The sequence below is a fragment of the Cuculus canorus genome, chromosome 22, assembly GCF_017976375.1.
Source record: "Cuculus canorus isolate bCucCan1 chromosome 22, bCucCan1.pri, whole genome shotgun sequence".
Lineage (NCBI taxonomy): Eukaryota > Metazoa > Chordata > Aves > Cuculiformes > Cuculidae > Cuculus > Cuculus canorus.
Genome location: NC_071422.1, coordinates 6935373 through 6958636, shown reverse-complemented (window position 1 = coordinate 6958636; position 23264 = coordinate 6935373). Strand labels below are relative to the sequence as shown.

Below are 23264 nucleotides of genomic sequence, written 5' to 3'. Positions count from 1 at the left end.
GTGTTGGATCACAGAATCATGGGATGGTTTGATTCAGAAGGGACCTCAAAGCCCATCCAGTCCCACCCCTGCCATGGGCAGGGACACCTCCCACTGGATCAGGGGCTCCAAGCCCCATCCAACCTGGCCTGGAACCCCTCCAGGGATGGGGCAGCCACAACTTCCCTGGGGAAAAGTTGACCTTTGAAAACCTTCCTTGCTGTGGCTCTGGGAAACGCAGACCATTCCAGCGGTTCCCTTCCTTGGAAGCCACAAATAAAACTATTTTAAAAGAAAACAAACATTTCTCATCGAAACGCTTGTCTGTTCCTGCCCCACAGCCGAAGGTCTTGTTGTGGGCCAAGGCTGCTCAGCACCAGCAGTATCCTGAGCTGCCTTTGGGCAAATCTATCCCAGCTGGACTCTCGGAGCTTTGGCTGCGTTTGGTAATTGGCCCTTCAATGAGGTCAGGAAGGTTGGGTTGTGATCCGCTGTTCTCCACAGGGTCTTTATTTCTGGTGTGGCAGCGAGCTGATGGTTTAAGTGTTTGTTACACAGAAGGGGTGCGAGGGGTGCTGTGCCCCATCCTGCGGGCACTCCTGCCCCTCTTTCTGCCATGGCTCCATGCAGCATCCTGCATCGCCGGGGAGCAGCTTCCAAGAGGGGAGCAGTGCCGGCAGGACAATAGCGGCTGTGGTTTTAATTATTGGGGTTTTTTTGTGGAGCAGAACGAGAAACCCAACGCAGCAAAACCACAGAGGGGAAGGCGGAAAGGATGGTCTTTGGCTGGCCGACTGCCTGATGGGGGGGCACGGCGAGCTGGCGGGACCGACCCGCGGCCAGGAGAGCGCCGGCATCCTCGCGGGGTCGTGGGGTGAGGGCAGCACAGCTCATATCCATCTGTTTCCCTGCGACCATCACACCGTTGCCCAGGGCTGTCCCTTCCCATCACAGCTTGGCGTGAGCTGCTGCTGCGTAGGGGAAACAAATCACCGTGTGGTAAGTCAGGAGCACGGATCCAACCTGGTGCAGGGAGAAGGGAGACAGCGGGATGAGCCGGGACCCTGTCCCAGATGCCCCTCATCCCTGCGCACTGCTGGTGTGTGCCTGGCAGTGGGGATGTTTCTCACTGCGTTTCCACTTACGCAGCACTTTAACAGACGCCTTCACTGCAGCGTTGGCTTTCAAAGGGCTGGAGCAGCTCTGTAGAGGGGCAGAGCGTGGGAGAAGGGTGTTTGTCCTGCTTAGGAAGCACAAAACAATAAAAGAGGGGAACAATGGAGCCTCCTTTCCTTTACCCGAAATACCAAACGCCACCAAAACGTGGCAGAGCTCCCAGCAGTGCTGCTGGGGCAGATCTCGTGTCTCCTGGCCTGAGGGGAGCTGCACAAACCCCCTCCTCTTCCTCAGCCCCTGGCGAGGGATGCTGCAGGGAGGGTGGGTGCCAAGGAGCATTGCCAAAGGGTTGCCCTGACCCGCTGCTGCTTCCAGCGGGCATTCCCAGCCTTGGAAACCATGTTTGGACCAGGACAGTGGCTTTGCAGCATGGCTGTGCCTCGGGGAAGGGGGTTGCAGGCTGCCTGGGTTGGAGGAATGCGCTTTGCGGATGGCGCAGGGGAGGTTTATAACAGCATTCCCCCTTCTCAATCTCTTCAGGCTGTTACCAGGCACGGGACACGGTCATTTGGTACCTGCGTGATGCCAAGCATGAAGAGATGCTCAGCTGCGTTGCTCAGAGCTGGGATGGGGATGGATCCATGCCCCAGTTGGAGCCCACACCCTGAGCATCCTCCAGCTTGGTCCCGATGCTGCTGGTACCCAGGGGTTCTTCAGCGCACGGCTACAGCCGGTGCTTGGGGACACGGGGCTGGAGCACCTTGAGGGGCTGGGGCTGAGCATCCCAGGCTTTACTGAGCCAGGAGCGGTACCTCCTGCATCCCGGCTGCTCAAGCTGCCGTCGAGGACCTGCTGCCTCCAACACACAAGTGAAACATCCTTTGCGTGGCCCCAGCGAGCACCCGGCACCCTGGCCAAGCACATCTGGCTGAAAGCTGTGGGAGCTGCCCTGGCAATGAGGACACCAATCCGGAAACGCTTCCCTCCTAGAGAGATTCCCCATCCCAACCAGGCTCCTCTCCCCGTCAGTGGGCGCTGGGCTGTGGGGTCTGTGAAGGGGAGATGCTCAGGGCTGCCTGGTTCTGGTGGTGGGAGCTGAGCTGGGGGCTCACCTTCCATCAGGGAGGGGAGAAGGTTTGGATCAGAAACGGTGTGGCCAGCAGGGCCAGGGAGGTGCACTGGTGAGGCTGCATCTCGAATCCTGGGTTCAGTTCTGGGCCCTTTGCTCCAAGAAGGATGTTGAGGCTCTGGAGCGCTCAGAGAAGAGCAACGAAGCTGGTGAGGGGCTGGAGAGCAAGGGTTATGAGGAGCGGCTGAGAGAGCTGGGGTTGTTCAGCCTGGAGAAGAGGAGGCTGAGGGGAGACCTTATTGCTCTCTACAACTGCCTGAAAGGAGGTTGTAGAGAGGAGGGAGCTGGGCTCTTCTCCCAAGTGACAGGGGACAGGACAAGAGGGAATGGCCTCAAGCTGCGCCAGAGGAGGGTCAGGATGGATATCTGGAAAAAATTTTTCCCAGCAAGGGTGATGGGGCCCTGGCAGAGGCTGCCCAGGGAGATGGTGGAGTCCCCATCCCTGGAGGGGTTTAAAAGACGGGCAGACGAGGTGCTCAGGGACATGGTTTGGTGGCAGACAGGAATGGTTGGACTCGATGATCCAAGAGGTCTTTTTCCAACGTGGTGATTCTATGATTTTCTGATTTTGTGATGGGATGGCCCAGCTCTGGATGGGCGCGAGGGTGAGATGGGGATGCTGTCGCCATGGGGATGCTGTCAGCACAAGGTGGTGTGGGGGGCGGCACCACCCACTTGCCCACTGGAGGAGCGCCATGGCACTGCCATGAGTAAAAATCACCTGCAACCCATCGTCCTAAGAGCCTGGGGTGGGGTTGGGATGCGTAGCGCTGCAGCTGGGTTCTGGGCTCTGGGTGATACAGGATCCATCCCGCGGTGGCCAAGCTGGCTGAGCAACCAGACTGGGATGGGGTTGGGATGGGTGATGCTGCGGCTGGAATCCAGGGTCTGGGTGATGCAGGGGCTGTCTGCTCCAGTCGTGGGGTGAGGCTGGGACTCGTGCCCCTGCAGCTGGAACCCTGGGTCTGGGCGATGCAGGGTCTGTCACGCTCACCCCTTGCATTGCCACCTGCCAGAGTCCAGCAGCATCGCTCCTGCCCTGTGTGCCCTCATTCCCCCCTCAATTTGTCGCTATTGTCACCTCTAATACCATGCAGAGATACAAAAGTCGCCTCTTTTCCTACCAGGTTAAACCGTTAGCCAGGAATGTCCTCCAAGTCAACTTTCCCCTTCGTAGGATGGGTCCGGGGGTCAGGCCTGGCACTACATGAAAGCGAAGGGTATTCAATAACCTAGAGCCGTGGAAAGGCTTTAGTCCAACTCCAACCATGTTCAGGGTTTTATTGATGCCGCATGCCTTTCCCCATTTGTTTCCTATAAACAGCACATGGTAATATTTAGTAGGTTTCAAACAGAGCTTTTTGCATATTCTCCCTCGTCTACAATGAGCCGCTTGGTAGTAGACAGTTTTAATTTACTTAATGCAATTTTTGCTTTGTGTTTTTCCAAAGGGTCTGGGCTGGTTTTGACCTAGTCGGCCCAGCAAATTACTGCACAACTCCATCATTCCTGGGGTGGTGGCACTGGGAGCCCGGGATCCACTCCGTGCAGGGGTGAGCACATTCCCTTGCTCGTGAAGGGAGGGGAAAAAAAACCTGGCGTGAGCTCCTTGTTGCAAAATAACCCCCTTTTAGCTGCGACAGCAAAGACACGGAGCCTCCCTGCGGGACACAGTCTTGGGGAAGAGCTGCTGACCAGAGGTCTCGGGAGCCGGCTGCGCGTTGGGGCTGTTTGAAGCCATTCTGGTTGGTGAGGTTTGGCTCCTGCTGCCAACCAGGCAACGCGTGACACTCGCCAGCTGTGGCCAAAGAGAAAAAGCCACTTTACGGCAAAAGCTGCTGCTTCCCCATCCCTGGGGCTGAGCCCTGGCGATGCTCCGGGGCTGAGGGAGGCTGCGGGTCCCCCTGGAGCAGGGGAGATGCCCACCGACACGCTGCCGGATGGCTCCCTCACACTAGAGGCTCTTTGGCAGCGTTTATATCATTTATACGAGCAAAGGGGATGTGAATTCCTGCTGCTGGAGAGCCAGCAGTCGCCGTGCCTTGCCTGCACGCTCCCCGCAGCACGACGGCAGCGTGGAGCAGCCCCCGCACTGAGCTGGCACAGGGGGGGCACAGATGCCTCCCGAGGTGATTTTTTTTGCCGCTAAGAATGACACAAATAGCAGATCTCAGCTCCCGCTGCCTCGGGCTGGCGGCAGCAAGTCCCTGTTAATGCACCCAGGAATTCAGAGGGCAGGAAAAGGCCAGTGCTCAGAAAGCAAACATTGACTGTCTGGATTCCCAGCGCTGCCCATCAGCCGCCCGAGTGCCACCCCCAGCCACAATCCCTCCGTGCGCTGAATATTGGGCAGGTTTCCTTCAGGCAGCAGCTTTCACCCGCGTCAGCAGCCAGACATTCTTGGTGCGGCGCTGCCGTCACCGTGTCAGCCCCGCTCGGCTGCTGCTCTGCACCGGCACTCGCACCACGGAAAAGAAGGCAAGAGGAAACCTGAAAGTTGACACCAGGATTCTTTTAATGCAATTGGCAGCCTTGAAATGACTTATCGTGGTCAAGGATGAGAAACGATGGGGCTTTTTCACCTCTGCAACATGACTGTGTGGCACCTCTGCCTCCAAAATCCCCACTCTCTGCTGTTCCTCGATATCGCTCTCCGGTTGCCTTTTACCGCAGCTCACTGCCGCTCCACTGGGCAGAAATCACACCAGACACCCAAACTCTCCCACCAAAGGGCCTCAGTTGGGGAAAAGAAGGGACCGGGTGAGCCATTCGGAGTCCAGATGACCCAACGTTCATCTGGAGAATGAGAACAAGCGGCAGCTTTCTCTCTCACCTTACACTCAGGCATAAACCTACAGAGGTATAGGAGCTGCTGGTTCCTGTGGGAAGGAGTAAGAGCCATCGACTTTAAGCTCCTGGTTCTCCGTGGATCGGTGCCTTCATGCTATGTAAAGTGACTCGAGAACCCAACACCTGACTGCATTTTCTGGCTGAACAGGACAGCAGAGGAAGTTGATTTTCCACTATCTTGCTTTCTCAGCTCCAGCACAGCAGGTGCCACAGGCGGCCGAAGCGTGCCAATTCGAGCAACACGGGAAATTCCGCTGCAGCCTTAACATCTGTGCAAATACCCCCAGCACCACCTTCACACTGCGCAGTGTTTGTCTGCCGTAACAGGAGAACATGCTACTTGCTGCAACGAGTCTAATGCCTCCCAGGTGTTTGTCTGAGCTCTGGCTTGCGTTCGGTGGACTCACCCTGTGGCCCCTGGGCCGTACACATTGCATTTTAGCCACGCTTTCCTTTTCTCCATTTAGGATATTCACTGCTGCTCCACTGTACCGGTTCTCCCTTCAATGAGGGGAGTTGAGAAGCTGCTGGGGAGAGAAACTGCAGAAAGGTGCAGCCCACGGGACCTCCTGAACCTGCTGGCACTGTGCGAGGCCACTGCTTTCCGATAAAAGGAGCCTCCTCACCCAGGTGCCGGCACTCAAGAGCTTTTCCAAACACCCTTTTGGATCAAGCTTGTGGTTTACTGATAATTTCAGCATCAAATGGTCTACAGTTTGGTCTACAGAAATACTACGTGCTTATCTCCGAGTGAATTTTAAACCCCTCTTTTAACAGGAAATATGTGGGCTCTCACAGCTTGGGTTCCAATTCTGGTAATAAAACATGGATTCATATTTAAAGAGACCGGAGCTCTTCTCGAGTCCGAGCAGTAGTTCGCGCACAACCCAACATCACAATTAGAAATTGAGTGTACAAAGAGTCCCCAAGGGAATACGAAAACAACATCATCCTATGAAAAAGCTTCAGAATGAACCTGTGAAATAAACAGCAACCAGACAATTGTCTTCTATGCAAGATGGGAAGGAACAGTAGAAGAATATAAGAACATCTTAAACAGTCAGTGAGTCAGTCCGAATGTACAGGGGCACCAGATCTGTACAGATCTGCGACGAAAGCACTATATCCCTACAGATCCGTGACAAAAGCTAATGGCAAAAACCAGCTGGTCCCCTCCGGCCCCAAGGGCAGGCCGGGCTGCGCTTCACTCTTCACCAGCTGGAAGATTGTCTTCAATCCGCCTGATGAACTTCATTCTTATTTCTGTGACGCTGTCACCCTTCAGCGTGTCCTGGACAAATTTTACATCCACAGCCATCTGAACCTAGGAAGAGGGAAAAAGAGCTGTTATCTCCCTTAAAACAGCAACTTCTCTAGGAACTGAGCACCAGCTGAAGGACTCTAAGGGCATGACATGCCAAGCTCTAGACAAGCAGTCAGTTCTCAGGATCACATCCTCTGTGGCAGGCAGCAGACACCTTACCTCTGGAAAAATACTTACAGCGTAACTGGGACTCCCTGCAGAGGGCAGAGCCCAATTAACGCAATCCCTCAGGGCTATACATCCTGCCGCTCCACACACATTCCTCAAAAATGTCAGCTAAGCAAGATAAGCCTAAATACAGACTCCTGAAATTGAGACGCTGCTGTTCTCTTGTTCTAGCAAATTCCCATCCAGGGCCCAGAGCGGTTACAAAGTGAGGAATCTGAAGCTTCATGAAAATTTAAGGAGGTTCTAGTGCCTGTAAGCGGGTTGGAAGATGAAGGGGCCTGGGCAGCACCTCTGGGACTCACAGTCATCAGTGCTGCTGTAGCTCTGCTCTGCTGGGAATGAATTTCAAGTCCAAAGCAAACACAGAAGTCACAAATGCAGACATCAAAGTATTTGCTGATACCTTGGTTATCCATCAATCTATCCAAGTGGAAGAGCGATGCTGGCTCACCATTTCCAGGGCGCCCCGCAGCACTCCACACAGCAGGTTGGAATAAATGAGAGACGAGTGGTTGTCAGGCAGCTCCACAAAGTCCACCAAGGGGTTATTTTCCAAGATCAGGGAGAACTCATCGCCTCCAGGACTCCAGTTGGTGATGCTTGGAGTGATGCCCAGGTACATTTTAAACGCTATCTGTTATGTCAGAGTAGAAGAAGAATGCGTCCCATGAAGCAACAGCACAGCTTTGATCTTTGTAAAATTACTAAGGGGTTTTTAAAACACCACACCTTTCTCCCAGTTCCCACCACCCAAAGATCTAAATCTGTCTTTTTCCTCCCCAAAACCTCAGCCAAACTCTCAGAATAGTCCTGTGAGCAGCAAACGCTCTATGCTCATGTGTGAAACCTGACAAGGCTGTGCTCTGATTATTACCTTTGCAATAACATCTGCGGTTTCACGGAAATCATGGCATCTTCCAACGTTGGACCGGGCCAGGAAGTCTTCTATGAGCCGAACGCCAATGTTGTAACCCCTGTGAAGGTACCAAGCAGCAACAGCTACAGAGTGGAAAAAGCTCAGCTTCAGAAGAACCAACGTTTCTAAAAGAAGATCCACTCACATTTTGTCGAGCTGCTTGTTGACGTCCTCATCATTCTCGTAGTCCTTGCACAGCTGGGTGACCAGCGCGCCGTACGTCAGCGTGAAGAGCTCCGAGTTCTAAGCAGAGGCAAAAGGGATTTAGTACGAGCTAAAGAGAAAACTGACCGAGTGCTGCTTCTGTTGGCACGGAGAGGGGGAACAGAAACCTGCTGTCTCAGAGGAATCTGCTGCTTAACAAGGAGAGATCCTAGTTGAGAGGTTGGCAAGGCAACTTCAGCTTCTTTAGAAAGAGAAATCCTTTTTGACTAGGAATGACTCGCATTTTCTTTGTCTCCCTCTCTCCAAACACACAGTATTTCCCATTATCGTATCCAGAAGCTGACCTAAAGAGGCGAGCCAGGAGGCTGCTCACGCTCTGCAGCCATTCTTAGCAACTCTCCTTAGCTACTAATCAGAATCTCTCTGCTTTACAGAGCACATCCCCAGGTAAGCAGAATGACACCTCCAGGTCATTCTGTGTGCCGCTGACCATGGCCTGGGTGAATTTATTTCAGTCACTGACTCAGAGGTGCAAACTGCCTCAAACTGTTATATTTCATAAAGGAGCTGCAAATGGTCAGGCTCCATTCCTGGGCCTTTTAACAGGACAAAAAAAATGCTCATCCATTCACAGATTCATTACATTCTGCTACCAAGAGAAAACAAGGCTCATTTGGTCCTGGGAAACTAGGCACATAATTGTTTTCGTGCATTAAAATCAGCTCCTCAGGCCCAGAAGAGGAAAGGCAAGGACGATTTCAGGTCAGCTCAGGAGATCTGTGTCATGCACATCCGCTTTCTGTGCCTGGGTAGGACCACGACTACTTGGGCGATCTCGGCACGGCTGCTAGATGTGCAGAAAACAGCAAGGGAAGCTGTCTCCTCCCCAGACCACCACCGTCACCCATCCTCAGCCTGAAGAAACCATGCCCAAGTGCGTTTTCTTGGGAGCCATTAAGCCAGACCAGCGATTACACGGTCACAAAAGGCTGGAAAACAAAAAAAGCTGTAATACAATAGGCTCCAGCTTTTCACAAAACCTGAAGGAAGTGGTTTCAGGAACAAATAAGCCACCATAACTTATTTCTGCTTTTGAGTTTTAGCATTCAGAAACATTAGAGAGAGTCTAATCTCGGATTAAAAGCCTATCACCTACCATGAGATGCATAGAGGCGGAAGGTGAAATGAATGGTAAATACCAATACTACAGAATGAAAGCAGCAGGCAGGCAGGAAGGAAGGGAAAAGAGACAACATCAGAGTTAAGTGACAGCACGGATCACGCTTCATCCTGAACATGCTTACACAAAGCCAAGACACACCCAAACAGATAGAAATCGGGTTTGGTAGGAGACACAGGGAATTCCACCTTGTCACCTTAGCTTCCAAAAGGCTTTAAGCAGGGGAAAAGAACCAGTCAAGCTCCTTGGTGCTTTTGCCAAGGTTCAGATCTAAAGAATTGGCATGTTCTTTGGTTTTTTTACTTAACAGTTTTGCTTTCATCTTGGAAAGATAAAGCAAGTTCCCATCACTTGAGAGCAGAAGGACAAGGTGGAAGCCTCCTTTAGCTCAACTGCCAGAGTCAGGCACTTGGTAGAGAAGTTAAACATGCAAAAAGTTTACGCTGGTTTTAAGGATTTCAGTAATTTTAGCAGAGAAAGGGCTCAGTAGCTGGAGAGAGGAGGAGGAATGGATGGCAGAAATCCAACTGGTTGGATCTGCCAATCCAGGATGCTGCCATTTACCGGGAAGCGCCACGAGGCCAATGCCTGTTACCAGCCCCAAAGCGTGCAAGCACAGCGCGGGTCGGTTATCGCCCGCAGCGCTGCTACTTGGGTACCTTTAAACCATTATAACAGGGCAAATTTCACTTCGTACTTGCAAACCAACTCTTGCTTTCAGTCCATCTGATGGAATTAAGGTGCCTAATGCTTTTCCCTTTATAGTTCTTTAATTTTGCAGGCTAGTGTTATCATCTTAACACTGCAAACTGTCCCGTGGCTGCAAAAACATCAGAATCCTAATGAGGTGACACCAATTCCTTTAATAAAAATCACTGTATTTAAGGAGGAGGAACTCTCGTGGTGCAGCGGGGCCTCCACGGAGCCTGAACCGGCCGAGCCACGCGGCCAAGAGGGAGAAAAAATAGATTTTTAGCTTTATTTTTAGGCTTTCATGTCCTGACATTACACCGACAGGGAATTCAATGGATCGGTTTGGATCCCGAGTAAGACCTCAGGCCCGCAGGTTTGTTCTCGGCCTCTCCTCTCTCAGCTCAGCAGGACTCGTAACAGGGAACCGGGTTAGGGAGGAGAGGGGTTGTTCCGGTAACGGCACCCGTTGCTATAAACAGCACCGTCCCGGCCCCTGTCGGACCCCGGCAGCACCGGCCGCCTCAGGCCGAGCCCCATCATGGGCTGCGGCGGCTCCGAGGCCCCGCGGCGGAAGAGCCGGGCCCCGCCACAGGCCTCGACCCGGCCGGTGCCTTCGGTCCCCCCGCCCCGGTCCCGCCAGGCTCTATCCCCGCGGGCGGCGCGGGGCCCCGCCGTTACCATTTTCTTGCTCTCGGTGCCGCGGCCGGCCTGGCGCGACATCCTGCCCGCCGCCTCCCCGGCCCGGCTCCTCCCGCTCCGCACCGGGCACGACCGGAAACGCGGTGCGCGCCGCGGGGCACGACGGGACTTGTAGTCCGCCCCTCCGTGGCCTGCCCTGCTCCAGTCATGCTGGAGAACTACAATTCCCATAGGACAACGCGGCCACGTGGTACGCATGCGCTGTCCTGGCAAGCGGAACGGGCCGCCGGGGGGCGTTTCCGCATGCTCATCCGGTCTCTCTGGTGTTCCGCCGCGGGGCACGATGGGACTCGTAGTCCGCATTCCAATTGGCCATACCGCGCCCGCGTCGCTGAACTACAAATCCCAGAGTGCAATGCAGTTTTATGCGCATGCTCTGTCCTAGCAAGAGGAAGGCTTCCTCCTGCCCATCCCGGCTCTCTGCTCTTCCTCCGCGGGTACGACGGGACTCGTAGTCCGCGCCCCAATTACAGCCATACCGCGCTTGCGTCGCTGAACTACAAATCCCACAGTGCAGTGCGGTCGCCCCGCGGGCATGCGCGCTGGCATGGGAAGCGGAAGCGGGAGCGCGCTGCTAGGGGGCGCCTCCGCCTGCCTATCCGGTCTCTCAGCGGGTCGCGGGTTCGAGGCCGGCCCCGCCACGCCACGGTGGCTGTGAGTCCTTCACCGGGGCCTCAGCGAGCCTTGCCCCCGGGCCTCAGGTCCCTGTGTGTGTGTGCCGGGAGCGGGTGAGCCCTGCCTGGCCGCTGCGGGGCCGTGGGTGCGGTGCTGCTCCCTGCAACCGGTCGCAGGGCCCGCGGGTATCCGGTGAGGGCAGCGAGGGGCTCCTCACGGACAGGGCCTGACCGTGGGAAAGGCTCGGCTTGGGGAGGAGAAAGTTCCAAGGAGACATCGCAGCCTTTCAGTGCTTAAAGGAGGCCGATAAGAAAGATGAGGGGGAAACTTTTCAGCAGGTTCTGTAGCAATAGAAAAAGAGGGAATGCTTTTAAATTAAACAAGAAGTTTAAACTGGCTGTTAGGGAGAAATTCTTCACAATGAGGGTAGGGAGGCCCTGGCCCAGGTTGCCCAGAGCAGTGGTGGCTGCCCCATCCCTGGAGGTGCAGAGGCTTGGAGCCCCTGATCCGGTGGGAGGTGTTGCTGCCCATGGCGGGAGGTTGGGACTGGATGGGTTTTAAGGTCCTTTCCAACCTGCTCTGTGATTCCCTGGGCTGGCGCTTCTGCTTTTACTTCTGCCTGGGCAGAAGCGGTTCCTGGGGTGGCATCCCTGGGGCAGTCGGGGCGAGCTCAGAGCTGGCACGGCAGGAGCAGCTTGGAGCTGCAGCGCGGTGAGGGAGCGAGAGTCACTCGGTGCAGGGTTTCCACCCCTCACCTGCATGAGAAACAAACAGCCACACAGAAATGCGATGGAGGACGGGGACACCACAGGAACCGGCCTGACTTGGGGCTCTGTGTGACAGCAGTCAACATCTACAGGAACAACTGAGCTCCCAGCCAGCACGGCCGCCAAAGCACCGGCCACTGCTCCCGGATGGATGCTGCCTGGCTGTTATTTGTTTATTTGGGTATCTCTGTTACCGAGATGTTACTGAGCGAGTGCTGAGTGCTGACCCGCTCTCGAGGGTGGCTTGAGCTGGGGTGATGTGACTGAGTCTGCATGCTGGGTGGGAGGATGTGCTCCGGGCGCAGAGGGAGCCGTTAGCGGGACCCCCCCACCGCCTGCTCAGGAATCCAGCAGCTGGGTGATCGCTCGCTGTCACCACCGAGCCAGCTGGGCTCTCACCAGCTGCAGCCGACCTGCTGGCATTGCCTTACATGGCTACATCCCCAGGACGGCGCAGCCCATGCTTGCTTGGCTGCTGGTGGGCTGTGAGCCTCTAGGTCCAATACAAACTCTTGGCATGGTCAATCCAGGCTGGAGAACCGCCAGCATCACCTCCATCCCTGGCAGGAGCTGGACATGGTGCCAGCGAGAGGCTGAGAAGTCTGTGCTCCACCATCTCCCAGCCCTAACATGCAAGGGAGCAGCTGGTGAGCACCAGCTCGTGTCGTACTCCCAGTCTCATCTCAAGACTGGCCGGCAAATGGATGTTTGGTGCTCTCCTGTCACCCCCTGTGCAATTCCCAGCTGGAGAACTACATAGAATAGTTTGGGTTGGAAGAGACCTTAAAGATCATCCAGTTCCAACCCCCCTGCCATGAGCAGGGACACCTCCCACTGGATCAGGGGCTCCAAGGGCCATCCAACCTGGCCTTGAACACCTCCAGGGATGAGGCAGCCACAGCTTCCCTGGGCAACCTGGGCCAGGGCCTCACAGCTCTCATGGTGAAGAAATCCTTCCTAATGTCTAGTTTAAATCTGCCCCTCTCCAGCTTATACCCTTTCCCCCTCATCCTATCCCTACAAGCCTTTGTGAACAACAAACATCCAGGGGAGTGCAGAGGTGGAGGTGGCAGAGCCCACATGGTGCACAAGCCCACGATGCTGGAGGTGGGCACGAGCCTGGTGGCCACCAAACTGACCCACATGGAGACCCAAGTCTCTGCGAGCCCAGACTGCCCATGCCTAAACCCCAGCCGTCACCTTGCGGTTTCTCTTGTGGGAGCAGCCGTGTGAGGAGGCTGCAGAGCAAACATCACCATGTGCCGGAGGCTGCCCAAGCCGCACGTGCTGCTCTGGATCACGCCGCGCTGGCCCTGGCTGGCTGGGGAATTACCTGGCTGGCTCCCAGGGCTCGTGCCAGGCTCAGCCACAGCCCTGCCGGCGTGCTCACACCAGAGCCACCGCCCAGCCCCACGCCGTGTCCGCAGGCTGCGAGTGAGAGGCTTGGCCAGCACAGCCAGGAGGACCTGCACCCTTGGCCCGTGGGCATCGGGAGCAACTGGGGCCACTGCGGCTTCTGCTGTGCACGGGGACACCAGAGGTACCGTGTTCCCAGTCACCACATGGATGTCTGGCACTGTCCCACCGTGCTGAGCTGGGCAGGAATGGGAACAGTGCTGACATGATGCTCTGTGGCTCTCATTAAAGCACAGCGTGCTAATGAAGACCCTTCTCTTTGTTAGCCCAGGTCTGGGACAGGAGCAGTGGAATCATAGAGTCATTTAGTTGGAAAAGACCTTTGGGATCATTGAATCTAACTGTACCTGTCCACTACTGAACCGTCCCTGAGCACCTTGTCTGCCTGGCTTTTAAATCCCTCCAGGGGTGGGGAGTCAACCATTGCCCTGGGCAGCCTCTGCCAGTGCCTGAGAACCCTTTTGGTGAAGAAATTCTTCCTGATATCCAGTTTAAACCTCTGCTGGTGCACCTTGAGGCCATTTCCTTATTACCTGGGAGAAGAGACCAGCACTCAGCCGGCTCCAACCTCCTTTCAGGAGCTGCAGAGAGCCATGAGGTCTCCCCTCAGCCTCCTCTTCTCCAGGCTAAACAGCCCCAGGGCTCTCGACTGCTCCCAGAACCCCCTTCCCCAGCTCTGTTCCCCTTCTCTGGATGCGTTGCAGACCGCTCTTGCTCACAGCGAGGGGCCCCAAACTGAACCCAAGACTCAAATTGTGGGGCTGAGTCCGGAGGGAAGATCCCTTCCCTGCTCCTGCCGGCCACCCCATGGCTGATCCGAGCTGGGATGCTGTTGCCTTCTTGGCCACCTGGGCACACTGCTGGCTCACATTCTGCCACTGTTGCCCAGCACCCCCAGGTCCTTTTCCAGCCATGAAAAACCTTTCATGCCTTGGGGCTGGGGTGCTGCCAGACCCCATCCACACTCCTAAAGCATAGACTGGGTCTGGCAGCACCCTAGGAGTCTCCCCCAGGCTCCCTCCCGCTCCACCCCGTGGGTTGCAGTGCTCTCCGCCCCACCGCGCCCATTGCTGGTGGCTTTGGAGCTGATCCCGGGAACTCGGCCTCGCCATGGAGCTCCGAGCTCCGGAAGCGATGGTGGTGGCGGGGCTCCTGGCTGCCTCCTTGCTGCTGTGCACGGTGCTGGGTGCTGGCTCAGACCAAGCACAGCCTTTCCCCTCCCCTTTCCCATTCCAGGATCCAACGCTGCCATGGAATCGCCGTCTGGACGATCTCTTGGATCGCTTGAGCCCCACCGAGCTGGTGCTGCAGGTAGCGAGAGGAGGAGCGATGGGGAATGGTCCCGCTCCCCCCATCCCACGCTTGGGCATCGCGCCCTACAACTGGAATACCGAATGTCTGCGAGGAGACGCGGAGGCACCAGGGTGGGCCACGGCTTTTCCACAGGCGTTGGGGCTCGCTGCTGCCTTCAGGTACCGGGAACCCACAGAACAGCCCCCCCGGGAACTGGGCAGGGGGGTGAGAAGCTCCACATGAGCCGTTAAAGCGTGCTCACAGCCCAGAAATCCCACTGCATCCTGGGCTGCATCCAAAGTGTGACCACAGGGGTGAGGGAGGGGATTCTCCCCCTCTGCTCCACTCTCACCTGAAGCGCTGCATTCAGCTCTGAAGCCCTCAGCACAGAGGATTTGGAGCTGTTTGAGCCGGTCCAGAGGAGGTCACGGAGATGATCTGAGGGATGGAGCACCTCCCATATGAGGACAGGCTGAGAGAGTTGGGGTTGGTCTTCCTGGAGAAGAGAAGTCTTCAAGGAGACCTTAGAGCAGCTTCCAGAACTGAAAGGGGCTCCAGGAAAGCTGGGGAGGGGCTCTGGATCAGGGAGGGCAGGGACAAGACAAGAGGGAATGGTTTTGAGCTGCAAGAGGGAAGATCTTGAGATGAGATCTTGGGCAGAAATGTTTCGTTGTGAGGGTGGGGAGGCCCTGGAACAGGTGGCCCAGTGGCTGCCCCATCCCTGGAGGGGTTCCAGGCCAGGTTGGATGGGGCTTTGAGCCCCTGATCCAGTGGGAGGTATCCCTGCCCATGGCAGGAACTGAATGATATTTAAAGTTCCTTCCAAACTAAACCATTCTAAGATTCTGTGGCTCTATGATGTGGCCTCCCCTCATCCCCCGACACCCCTGCGCTCTCCCCACAGCCCTGAGCTCATCTACCGGGTGGCCAATGCCACCGCCACTGAAGTGAGAGCCAAACACAACAACTTTGCAGCCACCGGCCGCTACGATGACCACACAGGCCTCAGCTGCTTCAGCCCTGTCCTGAACATCATGAGGCACCCGCTGTGGGGCAGGAACCAGGTGCGGGGTGACCCCAGGCTGGGATGAGGCCACACAGGACTGTGGCTGACCACCTGGAGGGTGGCAGCAGCTCCTCGGAGTGCAGGCGGTCCCGACGGTGATCTATCTGCACCTTGGCCAGGAGACCTACGGAGAGGACCCGTTCCTGAGCGGAGAGCTGGCCCGCAGCTTCGTGCAGGGGCTGCAGGGCCAACACCCACGCTACATCAAAGCCAGCGCCGGCTGCAAGCACTTCAGCGTCCATGGGGGCCCCGAGAACATCCCTGTCTCCAGGCTCAGCTTTGATGCCAAGGTAAGCCCGGTGGGGGCTGTGGGATGCTGGGCAGCCCCCCAGGCACTGTCGCCTCTCCGCTGTGGTGTTCGCAGGTGCTGGAGCGGGACTGGCGCACCACCTTCCTGCCCCAGTTCCAGGCATGCGTGCGTGCTGGCTCCTACAGCTTCATGTGCAGCTACAACAGGTATGGAATGTGGCAGGGGCTGCGCTGCCCGCGGGATGGCCGATTCCCAGCTGGCCCCATCCCTTCTCCGACAGGATCAACGGTGTCCCTGCCTGCGCCAACAAGAAGCTGCTGACAGACATCCTGCGCGGCGAGTGGGGCTTTGAGGGCTACGTGGTGAGCGATGAGGGGGCCTTGGAGCTCATCATGTTGGGGCACCACTACACACGGACCTTCCTGGAGACGGCGGTCGGTGAGCTCACGGGATGGGCATGGGATTCCCTGGCACCACGCAGACGTGATGGGTGGTTTCCCTTCTCGGCGGCTCGGCAGCCTCGATGAACGCTGGCTGCAACCTGGAGCTCTCTTACGGCATGAGGAACAACGTCTTCATGCACATCCCCCAGGCTCTGGCCACGGGCAACATCACGCTGGAGGTGAGCAGGAGGCAGTGGGGCTGAGGGCACAGCCAGGGCTGCTCCCACCGAGCACAACCACGGTTTTGATGTCGGGGTCTTTGCAGATGCTGCGTGAACGGGTCCGGCCCCTCTTCTACACACGGATGCGGCTGGGGGAGTTCGACCCCCCAGCCATGAACCCCTACAGCGCCCTGGACCTGAGTGTCGTGCAGAGCGCTGAGCACCGCAACCTCTCACTGGAAGCTGCTGTCAAGAGCTTTGTGCTGCTGAAGAACGTGCGGGGAACGTTGCCCCTCCGGGCGCAGGACCTGCCCAGCAAGCGCTTTGCGGTGAGCACCGTGCACGGAGGTGGGCAGGGGGACACGGTGACACAGGGGTTGCAGGTGTCCCTTCCTTGGAGAACTGCAGGGGTGCTGGTGCCCACCCTTACCCCTCAGCCCTCCACAGGTGGTGGGTCCCTTCGCTGACAACCCCCAGGTGCTGTTTGGGGACTACGCGCCAGTGCCAGAGCCGCGGTACATCTACACCCCTCGGTGAGAAAGCGCCGTGCAGCCATTGAGCCTTAGAATGGTTTGGGTTGGAAGGGACCTCAAAGCCTATCCAGTCCCACCCCCTGCCATGGGCAGGGACACCTCCCACTGGATCAGGGGCTCCAAGCCCCATCCAACCTGGCCTGGAACCCCTCCAGGGATGGGGCAGCCACCACTGCTCTGGGCAGCCTGGGCATCCAGAGCCCCTCCCCAGCTTTCCTGGAGCCCCTTTCAGTCCTGGAAGCTGCTCTAAGGTCTCTCTGGAGCCTTCTCTTCAAGCTGAACAACCCCAACTCTCCCAGCCTGGCCTCGTACGGGAGGTGCTCCATCCCTCGGATCATCTCCATGGCCTCCTTTGGACTTACTCCAACAGCTCCAATGTCCTCTCTGTCATAGAATCATAGAATCACCAGGTTGGAAAGGACCCACAGGATCATCGAGTCCAACCATTCCTAACGCTCCCTTAAACCATGTCCCTCAGCACTTCATCCACCCGTTCCTTAAACACCTCCAGGGAAGGCAACTCGACCCCCTCCCTGGGCAGCTGTTCCAGTGCCCGAGGACTCTTTCCGTGAAGAATTTTTTTCTGATATCCAACCTGAACCTCCCCTGGCGGAGCTTCAGGCCATTCCCTCTTGTCCTGTCCTCTGTCCCTTGGGAGAAGAGCCCAGCTCCCTCCTCTCCACAACCTCCTTTCAGGCAGTTGTAGAGAGCAATAAGGTCTCCCCTCAGCCTCCTCTTCTCCAGGCTGAACAACCCCAGCTCTCTCAGCCGCTCCTCATAACCCTTGTTCTCCAGCCCCTCACCAGCTTCGTCCATCCGACCCCCAGTCCTGGTCACTGCCTGAGGCTGCTGCTGCCCAGCCCTTGGGCAAGGAAGGGTCCCCCAAGTTGCCCAAATCCTGGGGCCGAGCCGCCCCTGTGCCCTTCGCTCTTCCCTGGTGCAGGAAAGGGCTGGAGACGCTGCCAGCCAACATCAGCTTTGCGGCGGGGTGCCGGGAGCCACAGTGCCAGCGGTATTCTCGGGAGGAGGTGGTGGCAGCGGCAGGGGCAGCCGACGTGGTGGTGGTTTGCCTGGGGACAGGTAGGTGGGAGCAGGGGGGGTGCTGTGTCAGCACAGCCTGGGCAGGAGAGAACCCCCATGAGCCCCTCAAGAGGTTCGGGTAGGGTGGAAGGGGCTGTCCCTTGGCTGTTCCCACACAGGGGTGAGTGTGGAGACGGAGGCGAAGGACCGGAGCGACCTGGCCCTGCCAGGGCATCAGCTGGAGCTGCTGCAGGACGCCGTGCGGGCGGGTAAGGGCTCTGTGGGGCTTGGCACCCAGCCGTGGGGACTGGCTGGTGTCCTGGGGGTCGGGACCAGCTGAGGGGGGTGAGGGTGGTGGGCTCAGGTGCAGGGAGACGAACCACAACCCTCCCAGGTGTTCCCCATCCATGGAGCCATCCACGCAGCGCTGACGTGCAGGGCTCTTGGTGACAACCGTCTCCCTGCAGCCGCTGGGCACCCCGTCATCCTGCTGCTGTTCAACGCGGGGCCCCTGGACGTGAGCTGGGCACAGGCGCACGAAGGCGTGGGGGCCATCCTGGCCTGCTTCTTCCCTGCCCAGGCTGCCGGCCTCGCCATCGCCAGGGTCCTGCTGGGTGAGGTGGGGGCTAACCCGGCCGGCAGGCTGCCAGCCACGTGGCCTGCGGGCATGTACCAGGTAGGGCCAGAGCAACCGGTGGCACCCATAGCCATTCCCTGTCTTGGTGGCCAAGGAGATGTAGGACATAGGGTTGATGCTTGACCGTGCCCACCCAGCCCTGTCCGGCTCTCTCTGTGTCCCACAGGTGCCACCCATGGAGAACTACACCATGGAGGGGCGGACGTACCGGTACTACGGGAAGGAGGCTCCGCTCTACCCCTTCGGCTATGGGCTTTCCTACACCACCTTCCAGTATCGGGACCTGGTGCTGAGCCCCCCAACACTGCCCATCTGTGCTAACCTCTCCGTGTCTGTGGTGCTGGAGAACACGGGGCAGCAGGACGGCGAGGAGGTGAGCACGGCCACTGCACGCTGATGATGATAGCGAGGATGGATGCATCTGGGGTCCCCCCCTTGCCCTGGGGGGCAGCTGGGGGATCCCACTGGCGCTGAGTTCCATCCCTTTGGGCAGGTGGTGCAGCTGTACCTGCGGTGGGAGCAGTCATCCGTGCCGGTGCCCCGCTGGCAGCTGGTGGCTTTCCGCCGTGTAGCCGTGCCGGCTGGTCGGGAGACCAAGCTGTCCTTCCAGGTGGTGGCTGAGCAGCGTGCCGTGTGGGCACAGGACTGGCGCCTCGAGCCCGGCACCTTCACGCTCTTTGCCGGCGGGCAGCAGCCGGGCCAGCAGACACGGGCACCCTCGGAGGTGCTGAGTGCACGGTTCACTGTCACGGGTGCAGCGCGGTCCCTGCGCGGGTGCTAGAGGTGGGGCGGCCGTGGGGCAGGGGTGCTGGCGGAGGGAAGGGGCACGCGGTGGCTGCGTGTGCCGTGAGGTTGTTTGCATGGCAATAAAGCGCTGCGTGGTGCGCCGGGGCTGCTGTGTGGGATCCTATCCCTCCCTGGCACGGCGCTGGGTGCCTCCTCGCAGCAGGATGCCCACGGCTTTCACCCTCCTCCCCACTCCTGTCTCACCCTGGGGTGCCGCTGCAGCCCCACACCCTGCCTGAGCCCCACACCAGCCAAGGGGCAGCGGCCGCCCGGACCCATGTGTGCCTTCCTCTCTATTTATAGCTGCCAGAGCCACTCCAGCGCATTCCCAGTGTTGTGAGGGTGGGAGACTGGGAGTGCTGGCTTCATCCCCAGCCTGGTCGTGTGGTCCCTCTCCTGCCCAAGCAGGATCCATCCTCCCAAGGAGGGTGGCAGCGAGCCGACAGGGCGAGTGTGGCGAGGAGCAGGATGCCGGCAGCGTGGCGAGAGGCAAGGATGCTGCAGTGGGAGCAGCCAAGCCCAGAGGGTCTGATCCAGCCCTGCAGCAGCTCCGGTGCTGTGGGGTAAGGATGCTGCAGTGGGAGCAGCCAAGCCCAGAGGGTCTGATCCAGCTCTGCAGCAGCTCCGGTGCTGTGGGGTAGGGATGGGGGTCCAGCAGCAATGCTGGTGGGGAGCGCGGGGAGCCAGAGTTGGGCAGGAGCTCCTCAGGACAGCATTGGAGAGCCAAAGCACAGAGCCAGGGGCCAAGGTGGGGCCACCAAGGAGCTCATGGGGCTGCCCAGGCCTGACAGCGTGACATCAGGGCACTAATTACAGATGTAGCCTGGGATAATTACAGAGCAGGGGAGGGCTGCAGCAGGGAAGGGCAGGGCTCAGCCCATCGCTGGCCCATTTACCACCTGCCCCCACAGGGCTCGTCCTGCAGCAGTGGGGCTCTGTGGCCAGTCGCGATGCCAGCCCCATGGCGAGGAGAAGTGATGGGACAGGGTGCAGGGAACCCCTGGGTCATCGCCCGGTGGCTACGGAGGTCAGCTGGAGCGTTTTGGAGCCAGGAGCCACCGGCATGGAACAGCAGGGTGGGAACAGCTTGGGGCAGGGACAAAGTCCTGCAGCTGGAGGAGGGACAGGGGGGGCAGAGAGGTGGGGAGCAGCTGGGATGGGGTGTCCCCCGTGGTACTTTGCTCAGAAGTGTCGGCAGAGTTTGTTTGTCATCCTCATCCCTGTTTGCACCCAGACTCCTGTGGTGTCAGCTCGTGCTGGCAAGGTGGTAGCTGAGCTGCAGCTATAACTTGTCTTCGATTTTGGGGTTCTCAGCACCATGTTGGCTCCCCACAGGTAGAGTCAGGGTGGGGGGCTGTGGGGTAGAGCCATGGAGAAAGGAAGGCTCCAGGGAAACCTTAGAGTAGCTTCCAGTAATGAAAGGGGCTCCAGGAAAGCTGGGGAGGGGCTTTTTACAAAGGCATGGAGTGATGAGATGAGGGGAAATGGCTTCAAATCGGGAGGGGAGGATTTAGATTAGACATTAGGAAGAAATTCTTCACGGTGAGGATGGGGAGGCCCTGGAAAGGTTGCCCAGAGAAGTGGTGGCTGCCCCATCCCCGGAGGGGTTCAAGGCCAGGTTGGATGGGGCTTTGAGGAACCTGATCCCATGGGAGGTGTTCCTGCCCATGGCAGGAGGTGGAAATGGGTGGGATTTCAGGTCCCTTCCAATACAAACCATTCCATAGAATCATAGAATCGTAGAATCATAGAGTCATAGAATAGTTTGGGTTGGAAGGGATCTTCAAGATCATCCAGTTCCAACCCCTCTGCCATGGGCAGGAACACCTCCCACTGGATCAGGCTGCCCTCATGAAGTTCTCACAGCCCCACTTCTCCAGCCTGTCCAGGTCCCTCTGGATGACATCCCGTCCTTCCAGTGTGGCAACTACACCACTCAGCTTGGTGTCATCCACAAACTTGCTGAGGGTGCACTCAATCTTGCTGTCAATATCATTGATCAAGATATTAAAGAGCACCGATCCCAGTACGGACCCCTGAGGGACACTACTGGTCACGGATCTCCATCTGGGCTTTGAGCCATTGACCACTACTCTTTGAATATGACCATCCAACCAGTTTCTTATCCACTATACTGTCCACCCCTCAATTCCATATCTCTCCATTTTAGAGAGAAGGATGTTGTGGTGTACCGTGTCAAAGGCTTTACAGAAGTACAGATAGATCCCATCCATCGCTTTACGCGTGTCCACTGCTGCAGTTACCCCATCATAGAAAGCCACTAGGTTGGTCAGACAGGATTTGCCATGATTCTATGATGCATCCCTGTCCTCAGGCTGGCACAAGAGAGCTGCGGTGGTGTCGCACCCTGCGCCGAGGGGCTGAGGAGCGGACGGAGCTATGGGGCACGCAGCCGCCGGGGCTGGGCAGTATGCACGTCATGAGCTCATCGGATTTTCCATCAGCATGGGGAGGGTGGCTGTTCCCAGCACTGCGGGAACAGGGGGGGCTGGACCCAGGAGCCCCGACGCAATGGGGCTCTGTCTGCAGCGGAGCGATCGATCCATGCTCCGCTTGTTGTATAAGCCCATCGACTCGGGCTGGCACGGCAGCCAAGAGCCTTCAGCATCGCTGCCCATGCCGGGAGCGCTGCCAGAGCACAGCCACAGGCTCCGGACACCCGCAATTGCACCTTCCTCACCCTGCCCCTTGCTCCAGGTGGGCCCTGTGGTGGGGACAAGGACCCTAGGCGTGGTTGGACCTGTCACCAGGCTGTCCTGGAGCCCTGGGATGCTCATCCACGTCAGGCAATGCTGTGCTGTGGTCCCACCAGGCAAAGGGGCTTCGGATATTGCTCCCCAGCAACCTTGCAGCAGGTTGTGGGGTGGCCCTGGCAGTGCTCTGCTTGTGTGCCGTGGAAATCATTAGAATCAGGATGGGTTGGGTTGGAAGGGACCTCAAAGCCCATCCAGTTCCATCCTTGCCATGGGCAGGGACACCTCCCACTGGATCAGGGGCTCCAAGCCCCATCCAACCTGGCCTTGGACACCTCCAGGGAAGTGGCAGCCACCACTTCTTGGGGCAACCTGTGCCGGTGCCTCGTCATCGTCATTGTGAAAGCTCTGCGGTCTGGAGTCTGGGCCACGCAGGCGTGCGAGCGCGGCTGATCCCTGTCCCGGGGAGTCCCCTGTGCCTGTTGGTTCATTGGGACACATTCCTGCACCTCGTCCCCCGCCGTCCCCCCGGGGCTGCGCGGCTCCTGGAGCCACGGCTGGGCTGCGTGGTGTTCCCGGTCGGAGCAGTCGGCCAGCGAGGCTGCGGGGAGTTTCAGGGAAGCTTTAGCTCTGGCTGAGCTGGAAGAGTGGGCGTTGGGGCTGGGGGCCATGGAAGGCGACGGCTCGGCTGCAGCTCGGGGCTCTGGGGCGTTCCGGGTGGTTGTTTGGGGTGTTCGGGGTGGTTGTTTGGGGTGTACAGAGCTGACTCGTCTCCCAAGGAGCCCTCCTACCCGCTCCCCGTCCCCTGAGTCAGAACAAGAAGCTTCCGGAGGAGAGGGCTGGGATTTTGGGAAACCTGTTTTCCTGGTAGACAGACGGTGGCAGGGGATCTCCCAGCCCCGTGGTGATGTCATCTCCAAAACAGGCATCTCTGATGGGAGCTGCCTGCGGAAAACTGAACAGCATCGCATCCCTGTGATTGCTTGTGGGGTCTTTGAGCCATGGAGGGGAAGTGACCCCGGTTCCTGCTGCCCCTGGGGAGCACTGAGACACCTGTGTGTCCCCATAGCCTTGGGTGCGCTACTGCGGCGTGTGCTCCGGCTGCTCCGGGGGGCTGCACGGGGCAGGGATGGGCACCAGGATCTGGGGCAGGGATGGGGACCAGGATCCTGGGCAAGGGTGGGAGCTAAGTGGGACAGGGATGGGGACCAGGATCTGGGGCAGGGATGGGGACCCGGATCCTAAGCAGGGATGGGGACCAGGATCTGGGGCAGGGATGGGGACAAGGGTCCTGGGCAGGGGTTGGAGCATCATGGAGCAGGGATAGGGGCTGCATGGGGCAGG

The 23264-nt window shown here is 58.1% G+C and overlaps 2 protein-coding genes across 4 annotated transcripts; one reads left to right on the top strand and one right to left on the bottom strand.

The window, feature by feature from the left end:
* Window positions 1–4731: 4731 nt before the first annotated feature.
* On the bottom strand, window positions 4732–10353 carry TRAPPC3 (trafficking protein particle complex subunit 3). Of its 3 annotated transcripts, none has more exons than XM_054086437.1 (6): window positions 10199–10304; window positions 8804–8851; window positions 7628–7725; window positions 7441–7540; window positions 6970–7200; window positions 4732–6398 (listed from the first exon to the last, which is right to left on the bottom strand). In XM_054086437.1, exons 1-5 carry the CDS (start codon window positions 10238–10240, stop codon window positions 6982–6984), a joined length of 507 nt encoding a protein of 168 aa, XP_053942412.1. In that variant the 5' UTR covers window positions 10241–10304; the 3' UTR covers window positions 4732–6398; window positions 6970–6981. The 3 variants fall into 3 exon arrangements, with proteins under 3 accessions (XP_053942412.1, XP_053942409.1, XP_053942411.1); XM_054086434.1 differs by having other exon boundaries at window positions 7018–7200; window positions 10199–10290; XM_054086436.1 differs by lacking the exon at window positions 8804–8851 and having other exon boundaries at window positions 7018–7200; window positions 10199–10353.
* A 3568-nt stretch (window positions 10354–13921) lies between these two features.
* On the top strand, window positions 13922–19239 carry LOC104065367 (uncharacterized). The gene is made up of 13 exons (XM_009567833.2): window positions 13922–14489; window positions 15215–15374; window positions 15496–15666; window positions 15741–15832; window positions 15907–16064; window positions 16145–16248; window positions 16335–16559; window positions 16678–16763; window positions 17707–17843; window positions 17963–18052; window positions 18251–18459; window positions 18587–18793; window positions 18914–19239. The coding sequence occupies exons 1-13, from the start codon at window positions 14128–14130 to the stop codon at window positions 19199–19201; spliced, it is 2289 nt and encodes a 762-aa protein (XP_009566128.2). The 5' UTR covers window positions 13922–14127; the 3' UTR covers window positions 19202–19239.
* Window positions 19240–23264: the final 4025 nt, after the last annotated feature.